The sequence below is a fragment of the Grammomys surdaster genome, unplaced genomic scaffold (genome assembly GCF_004785775.1).
Source record: "Grammomys surdaster isolate TR1022 unplaced genomic scaffold, NIH_TR_1.0 209, whole genome shotgun sequence".
Taxonomy (NCBI): domain Eukaryota; kingdom Metazoa; phylum Chordata; class Mammalia; order Rodentia; family Muridae; genus Grammomys; species Grammomys surdaster.
This window is the reverse complement of record NW_021604654.1, coordinates 32,784-51,382: the sequence shown is the minus strand read 5'-3', so window position 1 is coordinate 51,382 and position 18,599 is coordinate 32,784. Positions and strand designations below refer to the sequence as shown.

Here is an 18,599-nt window from a genome sequence, read left to right as displayed (position 1 = left end):
CAGGTTGCAGAGCGGTGTGAAGGGCTGAGCTAGTGCACTCTCAGCAGGAGACTCTTCAGGGGACTGCACCAAGTACTCAGCAGCTGCCCAGACAAGGGGGAATTATTCCCTTCAGTTCCCTCAGAGAGCACAAGTAACCTGCACCAGGGCGCACAGCAGATCTGCCCAGGCTGTGTTGTGCAGGACGGTGTGGCTGAGCACCCCAGTATTCTGTTCTTCCCCCCACCCACGCCTTGCCCAGAAACAGGAGGAGAGCCCGTAGCAGGCGTGATGAAGACCCTCCGGGCACGGTTCAAGAAGACCGAGGTGAGTCTGCAGGCCTGAGGGAGGGCATCAACTCCCTCCTCCTGCTCCCCCCACCCCCAGACCCACTGGCCCACTGCTCCTCCTTTAGGCTCCGCCTTATCTCCCCGTCCCAGTCCCCATCCCCCAGCTGCTCCAGCAGGCCCTTGTCCAGCTTTCTGGATCGAATGCTAATTGCTCCCGCGGGCTCACTGACTGGCACTAGTGGCTCAGCTCTGCTCAGCCACTCCCCACGCAGGCTCGCGGTGGTTACTGTGGCGTCCCCCTCCTGTGCACATGCAAGGTGTTGCTGAGATTCCCCCAAACTCTCCTGCTTCTGTCTGCATTTTCCTCATCGAGATTTACTGATTCCTGAGGGATTCCCAAGTGCTCTGTGCTATGAACCCTGGTCTCCCGCTCACTCTTATTCTTCAAGGAATGAACTTACATTGTGTGCGTGTGACAGAGGAAGGGCGGCTCAGGGAGGCCGTGGAGGCTCCTCAGAGTCACACAGCTCCAAAATGACAGGCCTGTCTCCAGTAGGAGATGGAGATAGGTATCAGTGGGTGTGACTTGCAGGGGGAATGGGGAGGGAAGGGTTTGTGGGCGGGGGTGGGGGTGGGAGCAAGAGAGCCAGAGAGAGCCAGAGAGCCAGAGACAGACAGACAGACAGACAGAGAGATTCAAAGAGAGATATGCAGAGAGAGGAGAGAGAGAGAGAGGGAGAGAGAGATTCAGAGAAAGGAGAGAGGGAGGGAGAGAGAGGGAGAAGGAGAGAGAGAGAGGACTGTTGCTTTCCTACACAGGCTGGACTGGTCCCTTTCCACCTGGTCCCTCTTTTCCCCAGATAAGTTTCTGATAGAATCCCTGAGTATCTCAGTCGACTGGAAACTAAGTCATTGCAATGCTGAGTAATGGGCTGGCGGATAGCTCAGTAGGGAAGGGTACTTGCAGCCAAGGACACATACCTCAGGGCTTTATAGTATATTTTATTATTTTATGTGTGTGGAAGTGCTGTCTGTCTGTCTGTCTGTGCTGGGAACTGAACTCTGGTCCTCTGGGACAGCAGCCGTTGAGCTATCTGCCAAGCCATCTCTCCTGAGTTTGATTCTCGTGGCAGGAGAAAAGGACTCCACAGAGTTGCCCTCAGACCTCTGCCTCCATGCATGTGTGCTTGCATACACTTAAACGCAACTTTTAAAAAACTATTTTTTGAAGATTTATTTAAGCCGGGTGGTGGTGGCGGCGCACGCCTTTAATCCCAGCACTTGGGAGGCAGAGGCAGGCGGATTTCTGAGTTTGAGGCCAGCCTGGTCTACAGAGTGAGTTCCAGGACAGCCAGGGCTACACAGAGAAACCCTGTCTCGAAAAAACAAAACAAAACAAAAAAAAAAGATTTATTTATTTTATGCATATGAGTTCACCACCATTGCTCTCTTCAGACACCCCAGAAGAGGGCATCGGATCCCATTACAGATGGTTGTGAGCCACCATGTGGTTGCTGGGAATTTAACTCAGGACCTCTGGAAGACCAACCAGTGCTCCTAACCACTGAGCCATTTTTCCAGTCCCAAATGCAATTTTTAAAATTTTTAAATTTAATTTTATTTTTGGTTTTTCGAGACAGGGTTTCTCTGTGTAGCCCTGGCTGTCCTGGAACTCACTCTGTAGACCAGGCTGGCCTCGAACTCAAATCCACCTGCCTCTGCCTCCTAAGTGCTGGGATTAAAGGCATACACCACCACTGCCCAGCTTGTTTTTATTTATTTATTTTTATTTTTTTATTTTTATAAATGCAATTTTTAAGTTAAGGAAAAGTAGTTTTTGAAAAGCTTAATTAGGCCAGCTGTGATAACTAAAACCTTAACCCCAGCCCTCGGGAGGCAGAGGCAGGCGGGTCTCTGAGCTCAAGGCCAGCCTGGTCTACAGAGTGAGTTCCAGGACAGCCAGGGCTACTACACAGGGAAACTCTCTGTGGAAAAAAGACTCACCTATTTAAAAAGCTGAATTATTTCAAAATCTTGCAGTCCACCCTTGGCAAGAGTCACTTAGCTTGGAATGTGGGTGCGTTTTTGTGCGGCTTCGGCAAAGGGGCAGCAACAGTGTAGGGAGTGGCGGGGCCTTGGCGCTGCTCAAGCTTGTGCAGCAGATGTGAGGCCTGGCCCGCCCCTCCTCGCCAGGAACCAGTCTGCCACCCCCACCCTTCTCTGGTTTCCCCACAGCAGCCCAGGTGAAGCTTGGCTTTTGTCTCGGCAGCCCCTAGGGAAGAAAGCGAATACTCACGGCTGCCTGGAGGTCCCGTGGTGCCCTGGGCCCCTGAGTCCGCTCCTGCTGTGGCCAAGTTCCAGGCTGCAGCCCTGCAGATGTTCGTTCAGCTGAGCTCGAGTTCCCAAGGTGTCCTCCAGAGTCCCAGCGGGGGCTCAGTGGGCTCTGGGCCCGATTTTCTTTTGTATTGAATGGGAATTACTTTATCTGGGGCACTCTTGCTGACCTGACCTTATTTGAAGAAAACCCCTCCAGGCAGTGACGGAGGCTTGTAAAGTTTTGGACGTGGTAGCCCTGGCTGGCCTTGAATCAGTCTTTTCTCTTCAGTCTCCCAGCTGGGATCATGGGTTGGGCAGCCACACAAGGCTCAAAGTATTCTTCTCCCTTTTTTGTTTGTTTGTTTATTTATTTATTTATTTATTTATTTTTGTTTTTGTTTTTTTTTCTGTCCTGGCTCTCCGAGAACTCGGTCTGTAGATCAGACTGGCCTCAAACTCACAGAGATCCGTCTGCCTCTGCCTCTCAAATGCTGTATTAAAGATGTGCGCCACCGCGCCCATCTCAGTATTCTCTCTCTCTCTCTCTCTCTCTCTTAAAGTTGACACGTGTGTGTACATGTATGTATATATGTGTGTGTATATGCATGTGTGTCTATTTGTGTGCGTGTCTATATACATGTGTATATATTCATATGTGTATATATGTAGCTTTATGTGTATAAGTGTGTATATATTTATATATGTATACATGTATACACGTGTATATATGTATACACGCACACATGCTCCAGGATTCCATGCAGAGAGGGACACACCAGTGTCTAGAGTGTTATGGGACACAAAGGCAGAAGTTGTTATTAGGGAAACCGTATCTCCACCTGTGCAAAGCAACTGAGTGAACCACTCACTTCTCCCCAAGTTCTGCCTCTCCAGGAGCTCTCTACCCACAGCTCCCGTTATGTGTCCCTGCCTGCTGCCCTGTCCCCAAGACAGCTTCTAAAATGTCAGCTCACATGCACAGAAGCCACAGAGCTAGAAAGGCACTCAGCAGTCTCTCAATAAATGTCTCAGGCTGTGGGCCAGGGACTCCCTGTGGGTCCTGCACGGAGGGCTCTAATTTCAGGCAAGGCAGACAAGTGCCAAACACCTTGGAGACGGAAACAAGGGGTTGCAATCTGCGCTTTCAGCTGATCTAAAGACGCACGGATTCCTATGACCCAGCCTGGGAGTTGTGCACGGCCCAGATCCATGTGCCTGATGAACGAAATGCAGTTCCTATTGTGTACGCATGGTGTACCAGGCCTGTTGTGCAGGGCGGTGCGTTCTGCTCAGCCTTAGCACGGCCCTCTGGAGCTGTGTCTGGAAAGTATATATGAAACCCATTGTGCATATGGGGAGGGCCGAGGCCTCAGCAGGTGAGGTCTAGGTCAGTCCACAGGTGGATAATGGCGAGGCAGGCCTGAATGAAAACTGTTGGCGAGAACGAATGTGTGAAACGATGGATGAACGAATTAATGAAAAGATAGGCAGGAATGAATGAATGAATGAATGAATGGACAATTGGAAAGGGATGGCTGAATGGATGATGGGCCACCTGCCCATCATTCTAAGTAAGGTGAGCTGGAGGTGAGGTGTTAGCTGGTTGACACCGGATAGGGACCATCCGGGAGGTCCGGGGGAGCCTGAAAGGGGGATGGAGCGTGTCAGTGCGGGAGACGGGTGACGGGGAAGAGCGCGCTCTATAGCTGGCGAGCGAGAAAACCGTGGAAAGGATGTGAGCGGGGGGGGGGGGGTGGGGGGTACTGAGCGGGGGTGGAGGAGGTGGGAGGGGCCTGAAATCTGGGGAGAAGCTGGGCGGGCTCTGTGCCCGAGGAGGATGTGGACCGGGCCTGAGACTGATAAGGGAGGGTGCTGAGTCTGGGGAAGAAGGAGCCTGTGCCAGAGGAGGAGGGCGGAGCCCCGCGGGCGAGGGGTGGGCGTGGCCTGATCCGGCCCCGCCCCGCTCCCGGTCGCCATGAAGCAGCTGTGCTTGTGCGCTGCTGCCTCCTTCGCGGTAGGCACTCGGGTCCCTCCGCACCGTCCCCTCCTTCCTAGAAAGAGGCTCGGCAGTGGGCGGGGCGCCTGTGGCGCCTGGGCGGGAGGTGGAGGGCCGCGCCCAGGGCGTCTCTGCAGGCGCGGGGTCAGCAGGCCGTCGCGGGATGCAGGTCTGGAGGACGCCATGGACAGTGACCTGGGAACAGTCCGTGTTCCTGGGCAGTGAGTTTAAAAACATTCGCGGCTGCAGTTCTGCTGGCCAGACCTTGATGGAGGCAAAGGGGCTTTGGCTGGGAAGCTGTGAAGGACGGGGGCGAGGTCGTGCGCGCTGGAGGAGAGTTTGGAAAAGGCCAGTCACCCCAGCATTCGCAGGCTAGCGCAGGGGATCTTTAACTTTAGTTACACCCAGTCTCAAAAAAAACTAAGACAGTAAAATAATCGCGAATGAGGAGCTTGGCACACACCAAGCCCTGGCTTCCGTCCCCAGCACTCCGTAAACCAGGTGCGATGTTACACACCTGTCACCCCTGCCTTAAGGACTGGGAGTCAGGAAGTTCAGGAATTCAAGGTCATCCTCGACTCACAGAGAGTTTGAAGCCAGCATAGGCTACAGGAGATCCTGACTCAAAAAACCAAACAAACAAAAAACAAAGCTGGGGCATTGAGGTCCTCGCCTTTTATCCCAGTACTTTGGGGGATTTCAGTGACTTTCAGGATACCCTGGTCTACATAAAAGACATGCTTTAAAAAAAAAAAAAGGTGGTATCTTGTTAAGCACACAGAGGTGGCTTGAGGAGGATTGATATTTGGAAGCTGCCCTGGTGGTGGGCCTGGAGACACAGGCTGGGGGATGCAGGTTTCAGAGACACTGTCTCGAGGCCCCCAGCCCAGGACCACCTATCCCACAGCTCCGGCTCAGCCCCACTGACCTCAGCTCCTGCCCACCCTGTGGCCGGTGCCCTATCCCGAAACCCGCAGCCAGAGGCAGGCGCCAGGCAAGTGCTCAGGGGTGGGTGGGGAAGAGCCCGGAGCGACTGCCCCTGTCCCTTGGTGGGGAGGGGACTTGGACCCACTCAGTCCCTCGCACCTCTGGGTGTGCCACCGCAGGGTCAAGACTGGGGCAAAAGTGACCAGCGCCTGCTCCAGGCAGTGGAGAGTAACGATGCGGCCAGAGTGGCCTCGTTGATCGCCCACAAGGGGCTGGTGCCAACAAAACTGGACCCCGAGGGCAAGTCTGCGTGAGTGTCCAAGCCCTGGGGCTGGGGTGGCTTGGGACATTCTTCTGGAATTGACCCCTGACTCTGCCTCTAGGTTCCACTTAGCGGCCATGAGGGGTGCCGCGGGCTGTCTCGAAGTGATGCTGGCTCAGGGTGCCGATGTCATGAGCACCGATGGAGCAGGTACTTCCGGTCACGCCCCTGGTGGATGGCAGGGCTGCGTCAGCTGTCCAGAGCAGAGACCACGGTCCAGCTGTGGGACCTCACTGTCCACACTGGGGCTGTAGCTCAGTAGGTAGGACATTCACCAAGCATGAGGGAAGTCCTAAGTCTGTCCTCTGAACTGCTGGTGCACACCTGACATCCCAGCATCTGTGTGGAGGCTGTGTGGAGGATCGGGAGTTCAGGGTGATCCTCAGCTACTTATGAGCTGGAGGCCAACCTGGGCTATATGAGAACCCATTAAAAATAAAAGTAAAAGCCGGGCAGTGGTGGCACACGCCTTTAATCCCAGCACTTGGGAGGCAGAGGCAGGTGGATTTCTGAGTTCGAGGCCTGCCTGGTCTACAGAGTGAGTTTAGTGTGTGACAACCAGGGCTACACAGAGACACCGTGTCTGGAAAACCCAAAAAAAATAAAAAATTAAAAAAGTAAAAGACCCCTCTGATCGCAGCACCAGGCTGCAGAGGCAGGGTGATCCCTGTGAGTTCTAGGCCAGCCTGGGCTACTTGGGACAAAGATAGCAAACGAATATAGCAGTAACAGGGCCTCTGGGAAGAGCACAGTTTTAAGAGCAGCTGAGTTTGGACATTCAGGCTTGGGAGGCATCGGAGAACACCTGGAGGACATCCTCTCTTCTCCCCTCAGGTTACAGTGCTCTTCACCTGGCAGCCAAGTACGGGCACCCAGAGTGCCTGAAGCAACTCCTGGAGGTCCTCACGTCCTTTCCCTGTCCATACTGAATTCCAGCTATTTCTCCAAACCCCAGCAGCTCCTGGTCCCCAGCCCCACCTTGCCCCTTTGTTACAGTTATCAAAATAGAGTTATCTGGAGGGCTGGAACACGGGTTCTCAGGGAAGGAAGATGCGGGAGGGGAGAAAAAGAGCCTGAGGGGCTGGAGAGATGGCCCAGTGATTACAGCCCTGGCTGCTCTTGCAGAGGACCGGGATTTGATTCTTACCATCCCCATGGAGGCTCATAATCGGCTGTAACTCCAATTCCAGGAGATCGGATGCCCCCTTTTGGTTTTCTCAGACATTACACTCACATACACATGTAAACACACGTACAATTTAAAATAGGTCTTCAAAAATAATGAATATGTGGGTCTCAGCAGGTAGAAACATTTGCCTCAAGCTTGATCTGAGTTTGTTCCCTGGGAGGCACACGGAAGGAAAGAACAGACGACTCCCACAGGTTGCCTTCCGCTCTGCAGTGTGCTGTGCTGCATGTGAACATGCACAGGCCCAGAAACTCAGGCAATAGGGAGTTACGGGAAAGAACCTAAGAGAAAGCGGGGCCCAAGGGAGCAGGGGAGGACAGGGGACATCAGTCACTCAGGAAATAGAGATGACATCACCTGTCACTCCTTCCCAGGCTTCCTGCGTGGTAGACATTGAGGACAGCAGTGGGTGGACAGCCCTTCATCATGCAGGTAGGTGCAGCCATGTTCTCCCAAGTTCAAGGAAGGCCCTCTGCCAGTGAGCCACATCCACAGACCTCACTAGGGAATTCTGGGCGGGGTTCCTCCTGACCACGCCCTCACTGGGATTCTAGACAGGGACTGCACTGTGGCCACGCCTCCAGCTCCCTTGCTGGGGAGTTCTGGGGGGTGGGCTCTATCTCTGACCTGCAGCTCCAGACTTTTTCTTAGTTTTAAAGAATGTGTGTTCATGTATCCCTGTGTGTGGCCTGTGAAAGTCAAAAGACAATCTTAAGGTGTCATCGTCAGGTACCCTCCACATCCTCCGAGACAGCCTTTCACAGCGTAGGCTAGGCTGATTGAGCAGTGAGCTATGGGTCCTCTGCCTCCCTGGCGCTGGGTCACAAGCATGCACTCCAATACCTGACTCACGTGGGTTTCAGGAATCAGGCGTAGGCCCTCAGACTTCCCAGTCCTCCTTATTTTGACATAGAGTCTCTCTCTGTAGCCTAGGCTAACCTTGAAGTCAGGGCATCCTACTGCCTCAGCTCTGGGTTTCTGGGTGCCGGATGTGGGCCACCATCCCGTCTGCTTTACTTCTTTTGACGAGTGTGCAGTTCGGGAATCAGCCCTGAATGCTGTCCCCATCTGAACCCGGCCCTTTGCCCACTGCACAGAGAAGTCAGGCACATGTCCTAGTGGGGGACCCTATTTCCTGGACCCCAAAGCCTAGTCTCTGGGTGTACAAAGTGGGATTCCTAGAACTCTAATTCCTTCCAGGGTCTCCTGGGTGCCTTGAATGCAGATAGTCCCTCCAGCACCCCTCAAACCCAGACTCCATTCTCAGAGCAATTAAGGATTTACTGGAACCCATGAGCACAGGGCCCAGGTCAGAGGCTCCTGTTCCCGGGGACAGCACACTTGGGTTTACTTTGGAGGTGTCAGCCACTAATTCCCCAGTCAGAGTGGCACCACCAGTTGGTGTCAATGCCAATAGGGGATATCTTAAAGATTAAATTGCATTTATTCATTTATTTTGGGGTTACGGACATCCATGTCATGGTGCTTGTGTGACAGTCAGAAGGTGACTTTTGGGAGCTGGTTGTCTCTCTCTCAGCTAGGCCCTGGGCCTTGAACACAGGTCATTTGGCAGCAAGCACTGTTACCAACTGAGCCATCTTTTTTTTGTTGTTCTTCTTTTGTTGTTGTTTTTTTGGGACAGGGTTTCTCTGTGTAGCCCTGGCTGTCCTGGAACTCACTCTGTAGACCAGGCTAGCCTCGAACTCTCGAACTCAGAAATCCGCCTACCTCTGCCTCCCAAGTGCTGGGATTAAAGGCGTGCCACCACTGCCTGGCCTGAGCCATCTTTTTGACCCAGTTTTTAAAAAGTTTTTATTTGATTTTAAATTTTTGTGAAAAAATATTTTTAAAAATTCCTTTATGTGTGTGATTGTGGTTTGGTTGCATGTGTGGCTATGTTCCACATAAGTGCCTGGTGCCATCAGAGGCCAAAAAGGGGTGTCAGATCCCTGGAACTTTTACATACATGAGCTACCATGTGGGTGCTGGGAATTGAACCAGGGTCCTCTGTGAGAGTAGCCAGTGCTCTAACCATTGAGCCATCCATCCCTCCAGCTCTGAGGTTTTAGTTGAGGTATGGTCTCAATCTGAAGCCCAGGCTGGCCCTTAACATGCAGTCATCTTCCAGCCTGGGCCTCCCAGCATTCACTTCTATACTGTATAGTGGGTTCTAGGCCAGCCTGGGCTACAGACTGAGACACTGTTTCAGCAATATAGTGATCTTGGCAGGCAGCTGTTGCGCCCACCCACTTTTCTTTTTCTTCTCTGTTCCAGTGGCTGGTGGTTGTCTGTCCTGCTCAAAGCTGCTCTGTTCCTTTAAGGCACATCTGAACCCTCGGGATCGGGTGAGCCGCTGGGTGGGGTGACAGTGTTATGCTGGTAAATGCCCATCATGGGTGTCACCCCGGCAGTCCTCTGCAAAGCATGGGTGAGACTCACGCCATTTCATCCTCTCTACCAGTCGGGCGCCACGCCCCTCATCATAGCTGCTCAGATGTGTCACACAGATCTGTGCCGCCTCCTCCTACAGCAGGGGGCTGCCACAAATGACCAGGACCTGCAAGGCAGGTGAGCACTCCCCCCAGCCTTTCTATCATATGCTGCAGGATTTGGGGCGAATATCTGGACCTCTTTAGCCGGTGGCCCAGTCGCCTCTTCCTGGCCTGGGTATAGAGACAGGTGTAGGGTGTTGGGGACAAACCTCTGCCTCCTCAGCAGCCCCTTTGCCCCACAGGACAGCCTTGATGCTGGCATGTGAGGGGGGCAGCCCTGAGACCGTTGAAGTCCTCCTGCAGGGTGGAGCCCAGCTGGGTATCACCGATGCACTGGGCCAGGATGCCGTTCACTATGGAGCCCTGACTGGAGACAAACTCATCTTGCAGCTTCTCCAGGAGTCTGTACAGCGCCCTTCACCTACCAGTGGTACGTAAGCCCTACCCCGCTCTCCAGGCCGGTTCTGGACATCCCCTTACATGTTCCTGATAGTTTTGAAGTACCCCAATCTGCTGAGTCATGAACATTTTCATGCTTCCTAACTCAGGGCAGTTTCAAGACGCCCCAGTGGTCTGAGGGTCCACTGTGATTTCCTGGGTCATCCCTAGTTACTGTGGAAACTGCCTTTCCTAAGAGGTTGCAACCCACTCACCCACCCACTCCAACCTGGAAGCTCCCCAGCCCTGAGTCTCTGAGAGTTAAAGGCCCTCCCCACCCAGGGTTCCACCCATAGGTCTACTTTACTGTCCCTTATTCAGAGGCTGGATTTGGTGGTGCCTAGGAGACCGGAGCAGTTAGATCTGAGTCTGAGGTTAGCCTGGGGTACAGAGTGAGACTCACGGTATGAACTAACGCTTGGGAAGCCTTGAGAGCCCTTGGAGTACCGTGGGTTGGCCAGTGACCTTTCTAGAGCCGAGAACACAGAACTGGGTGCCTGATTGTCTCCCCTCTCTCCCCAGCCTCTCTAGAGGATGACTCCGGAGAGGCCTCATCTCAGGTAAAAGTCCAGAAGGCATGAAAGTCCCCTGCCCTGTGCACCACACACTGCCCCCTGACCTACAGGAAGAGACAGACCTATATGTACAGGGTTCTGTCATGGCCCCTATCCAGGATCTGCCCCTGCTCAGTGGCAGTCACATGAACACCAGCAGTCTTACACACTGGGGACAGTGGGACTGGGATCACTGACAGCTGCTTCAGACAGAGCAAGAGTGGGCCTGGCCACTTTCCACATCCCTACCCTTGGTCTGTTGTGTCTCAGGCTTAACGGGAAATAGAAAATGACATAGAAGCTGACAGAGCCAGGGAGAGTATACATAGTGAACCACACCATCTAGCAAAAGTGGGAAGACACGGGGTCCTTCACAGGAGGAAGGCAGGGGAGCTGAGGCTGCTCACAGCACAGGGCAGTCACTCTGTACCCCGTGTGTGGATCCCGGCCTTGTACCCATGTATTACCTCCCGCTCTGCCCACACCAGAACTCAGTGTCCAGCCATGAGAAGCAAGGAGCCCCCAAGAAGAGGAAGGCACCCCAGCCTCCAGCCAGCATGCCAGTTCCTGTAAGAGTTAGGGGAAGCCTGGGGCAAGGTGGGTTCTGCTAGCCCTGGAGACTTTACCTAAAGTGGTGTCCCCTGTGGGGAGGGGACAGGACGACCGGGATGCTTATGAGGAGATTGTACGCCTGAGACAAGAGAGAGGCCGACTCCTGCAGAAGATCAGGGGCCTGGAACAGCACAAGGAACGGAGGAGGAAGGAGGTGAGGAGGCTGCAGGCCTGGAGTCTGGGTGTGGGGGAGCAGTTCCCTGGGATACCATACCACCTACCTTCCTATTCTTCCTTCCCCCTCTCTCCCTCACTGTCCCTTTGCTCCTGACACTCAGCCCCTCAATGGCCTTTCAACAATCCAGGCTCTGTTCAGCCCCAGGGCCTTGGCCCATGCTGTTTGCAGTACAGAATTGCTGTCCCTCCAGCTGTACCCAAGGCTCCCTTTCTCCAACACCTCCCCTGCCACCATATTTAAAATTGTCCCCTCCTTCCCAGCTTTGTTCATTTTCACCATAGCACTCTACCACTCAAAAACTTGCCCACGAGGGCAGCCTTGCCCACCAGGGCAGGCTGAGGTGAAAGTGCCGAGCTCAGATTGGATGAATACTGGGACTGGCCCATGGTGAAGAATGTATGAATGAGTGAATGCATGCGTTCGTGAATGAATGAAAGGCCCAGAACAGGATCTGCCACTCAGCAGGCAATATACCAAAGTGCCCTGAGTGAAAGAACAGAACGGGGTCTGACAGTGTGAAGGGTCAGTCCGAGTGGCACACAGTAGGTGCTCACAGTACGTGGAGAAAAGACGTGGCTACCAGACACTGGGTGGTACATGGCCATCCAGTCCCAACCACTTCTACTTGCAGCCCCTGGAGGCGGAGGCCAGCTCAGTGCACAGCCTGGAGAGACAGGTAGGTGGGAGGGCACAGCCCGTGTTTGGGAGGGTCCAGTGTCCTGAAGTCCTCAAGTGCTGATCTCGGTCTCTGCAGGTGCAGGAGCTGCAACAGATGCTGGCGGAGAAGCAGGAGGAAAAGGAGAGTCTGGGCCGGGAGGTGGAGAGCCTGCAGAGCCGCCTGTCCCTGCTGGAGGTGGGCGGGCCTTGGGAGTGCAGAGCTGCTGAAGGAGGGTCTGGAGGGGTGAGGGTGTTGCTGTAGGGGCAGGGCAAGAGGCTGGGTGGGTTGGAGCTTGGAATGGTCATAGAGGTGTAGGGGAAAGCAGGGGGTGAGTGGGGAACGGGGGCTATCATCAAAGTGTGTCCTGCCAGTGTTGGAGGTGCAAAGGGTGGGGTCATGGCATAGGTGAGGAGTGTGGGCAACTCTGACGCGCCAGAACTTCACCTATGCACCACGGTGCATCCCCACACATGACTTCCATAAAATCACACACTTATCAAGACTTCTGCAAACACACACATCACACACGCTCCAAGCATATAAATATACCAGTCACACACAGGCCACAGCCCTCACGCAAACACCCGACACTGCTCAAAGTGTGCAGTTAGACTTGGCCACATAGACCAGTCAATAAAGATGTTGCTGGCACCCCTACTGACCTGAGTTCACTCCCCATGTGATGAAGGAGGGAATCAATTCTCCAGTTGTCTTCTGACTGTCACCTTGTACTGTGGCATGTGTGTGTGTGCACCCCTGCACACACACACAAAATCAACGTGGTAAAATATCCGTACAGGCACATAATCACACAGACACACGAAGATGAGCACGCACTAGGGGATGTGCTGGATTCAAACCCAGAGCCTTGACTGTACGGCCAGAGTGTGGCTGTGGCAAGTACTTGCCTAGCGTGTGCTAGCATGTGCCCTTGTCCACACCTGCCTCTCATTAGAAGGTAGAAGGGCCATTTGGGTGCTCAGCGATACAGACCCAGCCAGTGGGGAGTTGCCTCTGTCCCGGTGTTGTGTGGATATATGGACACTGTCAGTTTGGGAGGGTCTAAAGTCTCTGGTCAGTAAGGGGCAGGACCTGAAGGTCTGCGTTGTGCTGGACTCCTAGAACGAGAGAGAAAACACAAGCTATGATGTGGCCACCCTGCAGGATGAGGAGGGTGAGATACCTGACTTCCCAGGTGAGATCTGCCCCTTCTACCCCACCCTCCCCGCTGCCTACCCGGGATCCTGAGGGGTGGATGGCCAGGCGGTTACAGAGCCACAGCCATAGCCTCCCATGGCAGAGACGTGTGACCCCCCCCACTGAGCAGCTCCTGACGGTCCCTCATGGTGTGTGTCCCCAGCCTGACTCAGTGCTGTTCTCACCCCTGTCAGGAGCTGATGCACTGCTGTCAAAGAACCAGAGTCCATCAGCAGAGGAGATGCTTGCTTCCCTACGGGAGCAGGTGGCTCAGCTCACCAGGCAGAACCAGGAGCTGCTGGAAAAGGTCCAGGTGGGGAAACTGAGGCAGTGGACATCTCTACAGACCTCGGGGTGGGCAGGGAACTTGGTGAGTGGACCACTTAGCCTGCCTGTCTCCCCACCCCCAGATCCTTGAGGAGTTTGAAAAGGATGAGGTGCAGATGGCGGAAGAAAGTCAGCCCGAGGTCGTCCCCCTGGTCTTGTATGAATCCTTAAGGGCAGAACTTGAGCAGCTTCGGAGGCAGCACACAAAGGCCATGCATACTATGCAGCAGCAGCAGCAGGGCGAGCCACCGAGGGCTCATGGAGGAGAAGAGACAGCACACCAGGAAATCAAGGACAAGAGAATCGCTACCCAGAATGGACTTAGTGTCCCAGACCTCAATGGCGACACGTGTACAGAAACCCAAGCAAACGGAATGGAACTCCAAGCAGGAGGCTCCAAGGGCGTCTGGAACACTGAAGCAGGGGCGTCAGAAGCAGGACCCATGGAACCCGAGGCTGCAGGTTCAGAGGCCACGGGGAAAGATGGAGTGGCAGCCGAGGCAGTGGACACTAGTGCTATTATGGCTGAGGCCCTAAATGTGAAAGCTGTAGGCGACAATGTTGAAAGTGAGCCAGTGGCTGTAGAAGATACAGGAGGAGAAGAGAACCCGGGAGTGAAGGCTGGCGGGGTGGATGTGTTGCAGGCAGGGCTCACAGGCACCGCGATTAGAAACGAGGAGGCCACCAGAGTGCGGGATACAGGAATTCAGGCCACAGGAGTAGAGGCCACGGCAGTGAAGACCACTGGAGTGCAGGCCACAGTGGCGGAGGTCATAGGGGTGAAGGTCACAGGAGTGCAGACCACAGCGACAGAAGCCGTAGGAGTCAAGGACACTACCACGGGGGCCGCGGGGGCGGAGGCGACGGGAGCGCAGGCCAATTGCTGGCAGGCCACGGAGGCAGACAGCAGTGGGGCGCGGGACGCAGCTGTGGAGCCCACGGGAGCACAGGCCGCTGTGACAGACACTACGGAAGCCGGGGCCGGCGGCACGGAGGACCCCCGCGCGGCGGTCCTGCACCCGGGGGCGGCGGCGGCGGCGCTGCAGGCCGAGCTGGAGACCCGGATCCGAGGCCTGGAGGAGGCGCTCCGCAGGAGGGAGCGGGAGGCTGCGGCCGAGCTAGAGGCGGCTCGCGGCCGTTTTGCGGAGGCGGAGGCAGAAGCGGAGGAGGCGGCGCGTGGGCGGAGCCGCCAGCTAGAGGCGCTGCGGGAACTGCTGGCCACGGCTACGGCCACGGGCGAGCGCGCACGCACGGAGGCCGCCGAGCTGCGCCAGCGGCTAGCTGCCTCCGAGGCTCGGGCCGCCGAACTCAGCTCTACCCTGGACACCGCCCGCGAGGAGCTGGAGCGCACGCGCGGGGCCTCGGTTCCTGCGGACGAGCACGAGCGCGCGCTGGGAGCCCTGCGCGACCAAGTGGCCCGGCTGCAGGCTCAGCTGGCCGAGCTGGCGCGCAGGCACGAGAAGACGAGCGCAGAAGTCTTCCAGGTGGGCGCGTGCGCCAGGCTGGCCTTTCCAAGGCTTTCCGCGTGGGCCTGGGCGGCCGCGTGAATGTCCACACACTTACGCGGCGCTCCCGAGGCCGGAAGAGGGCGTCTGATTTACTGGATGTTCGAGTTACACACATGAGCCACCGCGTGGGTGCTGGGAACCGAACCCTGGTCTTCTGCAAGAGCAGTGCTCTAACTCCCTGTGCTATTTCTCCAGCCTGTAAGATTTCTATTTAGATTTAATTTATTATTTTCTATGTGGTGCACACACATGGCGTGGTGGGAAAGTCAGATGGCAGCCTGTGGGACCCAGTCCTCTCCTCACCATGTGTGTCCTGTGCACCAACCAAGGCTGTCAGGCTTAGCTGCAAGCACCTTTACCCGTGAGCCCTGATCTGTGCGTGTGTGTGTGTGTGTGTGTGTGTGTGTGTGCGCGCGCGCGCGCGCGTGCGTGCGTGTCTGTGTTTATAGCAGAGACTGGAGTAGTCCAGGCTGATCTTGAACTCCTGATCCTTTAGCCTCTACCTTCCAATTAAAGGGATGACAGTAGGACCTGTTTACACAGAGGTGCATGCTGGGACAGCACTCTACCCACTGAGTCCCATCTGAGTTGAAAATTTTGTTATTGCCCAACTAGGTGACTCACCGCTGCACAGTGAGGCCCTGTCTCAACAAAACAAAACAAAATGAGAACAAACTTCCTTAGAAGGGATTGTGTGCGTGTGCGTGTGTGTGTTTTGAAACAGTCTCTCTCAGTTCTTGGGTTGGCCTTGAAGTCACAGTGTAGCCTTGGAACTCATCCTGCCTCAGCTTCCCGAGTACCTGTGTCACAGGCTTGTACCACAAATGAGGACACCAGGACACAAAGAGGCCTAATTCCCTGTCCAGGGACAAAGAGCTAGTAGCCAGTGGTTCTTGGCAGGTCCAGTGTGTTCCGGTTGGGTGGGAATCAGAACCTTCCTTGATGTGGAATGGTACCAGCTCAGCATGGAGGGGTGGGAAGAGCCCAAGGATCCAAGCCTCTTTGGGGTCTAAATGTCCCGAGAGTCACGAGTGGGCTTGGACCACAGGTGCAGCGTGAGGCATTGTTTATGAAGAGTGAGAGGCACGCAGCCGAGGCCCAGCTGGCCACGGCCGAGCAGCAGCTCCGGGGCCTTCGTACAGAGGCCGAGAGGGCACGCCAGGCCCAGAGCCGTGCCCAGGAGGCCCTGGACAAAGCCAAGGAGAAGGACAAGAAGGTGGGTTCCCTCCTTGCTAACTGTTGGTGCCCACTAACCCGAGATTACACAAAACTGAGGAACCTCCCAGCCAGCAAGGTCTTGAGAATTTGGCCCATTTGTCACGTGGGAGACTGAGTCCCAGAGAAGGAAGAAAGTGTCAGCTGGATTCACTCTTGGTGTCAATGCTCAAATGCGTCATGGCAACAGATATCCAGCTCTTACTGTGTTCTCTAATTATCACCATTTGAAGTAATAGGCACAGAGAGGTGATACCACTCAGAGAAGGTCACATGGCCAGGAAACGGGTCATAAGCTGGGATTTGAACCCATTTATACATTTAAAGAATGTTTAAGATTACACGCATTTACTTATGTTGGGCTTGGGGCATGCATGTGTGGTCAGCAGACCACTTGCCCAAATCCATAGTGTTCAGCCATGTGGGTCGCAGGGATTAAACTCAGGTAGAGAGACAGGCTTGGCAGCAAGTGCCTTTGCCCCTGGGCTGTATCACTGGCCCCCAGTTTTATCTTACTGTGTATGCCCTTTGTATGCATGTGCATGTGTGGAAGTCACAGGTCAACGATGGGCATCCCATAAAATGAGATAAAAATCCCAAGCTGGGTTTATGGGGTACTGGGTATGGCTAGACAGCCAACACAGGTGTGCCAACACAGGCCTTAAGATAAAGGGATGCATGGTGTTTTTTTTTTTATGAAGAACCAAGAACAGAACAAAAAACAGTATTTATTGACCTGGCCCCATAATGTCTGGTTCCTGTTTGCTGTAAGCAGACATGGCTATGGGACAGTAAAACTGTATTAACAAAGGTTGTATGTGATTTGGAATTCTGCCACGGGTCACAAAATAGATCGTTCTTTGGATTTTTTTCTCTCCAAATATTTAAAACTATGAGGAACATTTTAAGCCCTGGGCCATATAAATACAGTTTTTTGGCATGTTCTCACAGCATTCAGAATTCTCCTTGAATGACTGAATTCCTGCAGTGTGTTCTGACAAACAGGAGGATGATCAGAGTCTGAGGCAGTTCTGTTCCTCACTCAAATTAGTGACCCTGTGCCAAGCAGCCCAGGAAAGGTGCAGAGGTCCCTGGTCCCTGCCTAGCTCAGCATGACCACTCACAGGGTCCACTCTCCTTACCAGATCACAGACCTGTCCAAAGAAGTATTTACACTGAAGGAGGCTCTGAAGGTGCAGCAGTCCACCCCAGCCAGCTCCAAGGAGGAGGAGGAGGCCCTGCGTGGCCAGGTGACAGCCTTGCAGCAGCAGATACAGGTACTGGCTCTGTATCGTGGGACGGGGTGATGGGAGCCACAGACAGGTAGTCGGCGTGGAGGTGGGGATGGCTGGCAGGGTGCAGGCTGGGCAGGGGACATCAGACATTTCCCTGAGTCAACAACCAGCGGCCACTGACTCAGGTGCCTCTCTTTTGTGTCAGGGTCTCATGTAGCCGAGGCTGACCTCAAATTCACAATGTACACAAGCATGACCTTGTACCTCTGGTCCCTCCCTCTCTCATGTGTCCACAGGAGGAGGCCAGGGAGCACGGCGCTGTGGTGGCTTTGTACCGCACCCATCTCCTGTATGCAATTCAGGTGAGTCCCCTGCCTCCTGCCTCCGGCCCAGCTTTTTTGTTCCTCTGCCATTACCTGGGTCTCATGTTCTCCTTCTGTTCAGAGCCAGCCACATGGCTTCTGGGTACGTTCCTGTGCACTGACCTATTTCTTGGGGCATTGACTCCCTTGGGTTTGAATAGATAGATTTGCAAGGGACAGGGTTGCACCCTGCAGGAGCACCAGGGTGTGACTCTGCCTCTGTTGTCTCCTACCTCACCAGGGACAGATGGACGAGGACGTACAGTGCATTCTCAGCCAGATCCTGCAGATGCAGCGGCTTCAGGCTCAGGGTCGCTGAGGACACAGCTCAGCTCTTCAGTCTCCGTCCTTCTCCTCTGCGAGCTGAAGCCACAGACACCACCTACCCCAGCTCCCAGGGGTGAACTGACTCAACACTCAGTGTGAGACCAGCCCGGGGCCTTAGCCATGGTGGCCAGCTGACCACCCCACACTTCTATAGTCTGGCTCTCTGATTCCCCGCACTCCCCATTTGATGTATTGGGAGTCCTGATATCCTACCACACTCAGGAGTACAAGCTCATTTTCTGTGTTTGTGTGTGTGTGTTTGTGTGTGTGTGTAAAAGAGAGGGGGGCAGGCATAACCAGTGTGACACACTAGGGGAGGGCAGGAGTGGGGCAGGGGACTCAGAACACAGTTTGATCTTCTGACTCCAGAACACGATTATAGCAATAAATACAAGTGCAAAGCAATATTTAAAGAAACCGGGGAACAGAGTTGTAATTCAGGGGTGGAGACCCCACCTAGAACCCCCAGGGAGGAGG

General features: G+C 54.5%; 1 protein-coding gene across 1 annotated transcript; it reads left to right on the top strand.

Annotated features, from left to right (window-relative positions):
• Positions 1 to 270: 270 nt before the first annotated feature.
• Ankrd24 (ankyrin repeat domain 24) lies at positions 271 to 18,366 on the top strand. The gene is made up of 19 exons (XM_028771784.1): positions 271 to 306; positions 5,688 to 5,818; positions 5,892 to 5,980; positions 6,665 to 6,729; positions 7,394 to 7,451; positions 9,294 to 9,364; positions 9,481 to 9,587; positions 9,754 to 9,941; positions 10,472 to 10,509; positions 10,992 to 11,072; positions 11,162 to 11,269; positions 11,925 to 11,969; positions 12,048 to 12,146; positions 13,074 to 13,146; positions 13,343 to 13,461; positions 13,559 to 14,959; positions 17,344 to 17,475; positions 17,730 to 17,795; positions 18,037 to 18,366. The coding sequence occupies exons 1-19, from the start codon at positions 271 to 273 to the stop codon at positions 18,112 to 18,114; spliced, it is 2,985 nt and encodes a 994-aa protein (XP_028627617.1). The 3' UTR covers positions 18,115 to 18,366.
• Positions 18,367 to 18,599: the final 233 nt, after the last annotated feature.

Bases quoted from the DNA above. Each gene is read 5' to 3' on its own strand.
- Ankrd24 (XM_028771784.1), top strand. From the start codon at position 271: ATGAAGACCCTCCGGGCACGGTTCAAGAAGACCGAG. The intron at 11,073-11,161 runs GTAAGAGTTAGG...GGGAGGGGACAG, and splicing joins CAGCCAGCATGCCAGTTCCT to GACGACCGGGATGCTTATGA. The intron at 11,970-12,047 runs GTAGGTGGGAGG...CGGTCTCTGCAG, and splicing joins TGCACAGCCTGGAGAGACAG to GTGCAGGAGCTGCAACAGAT.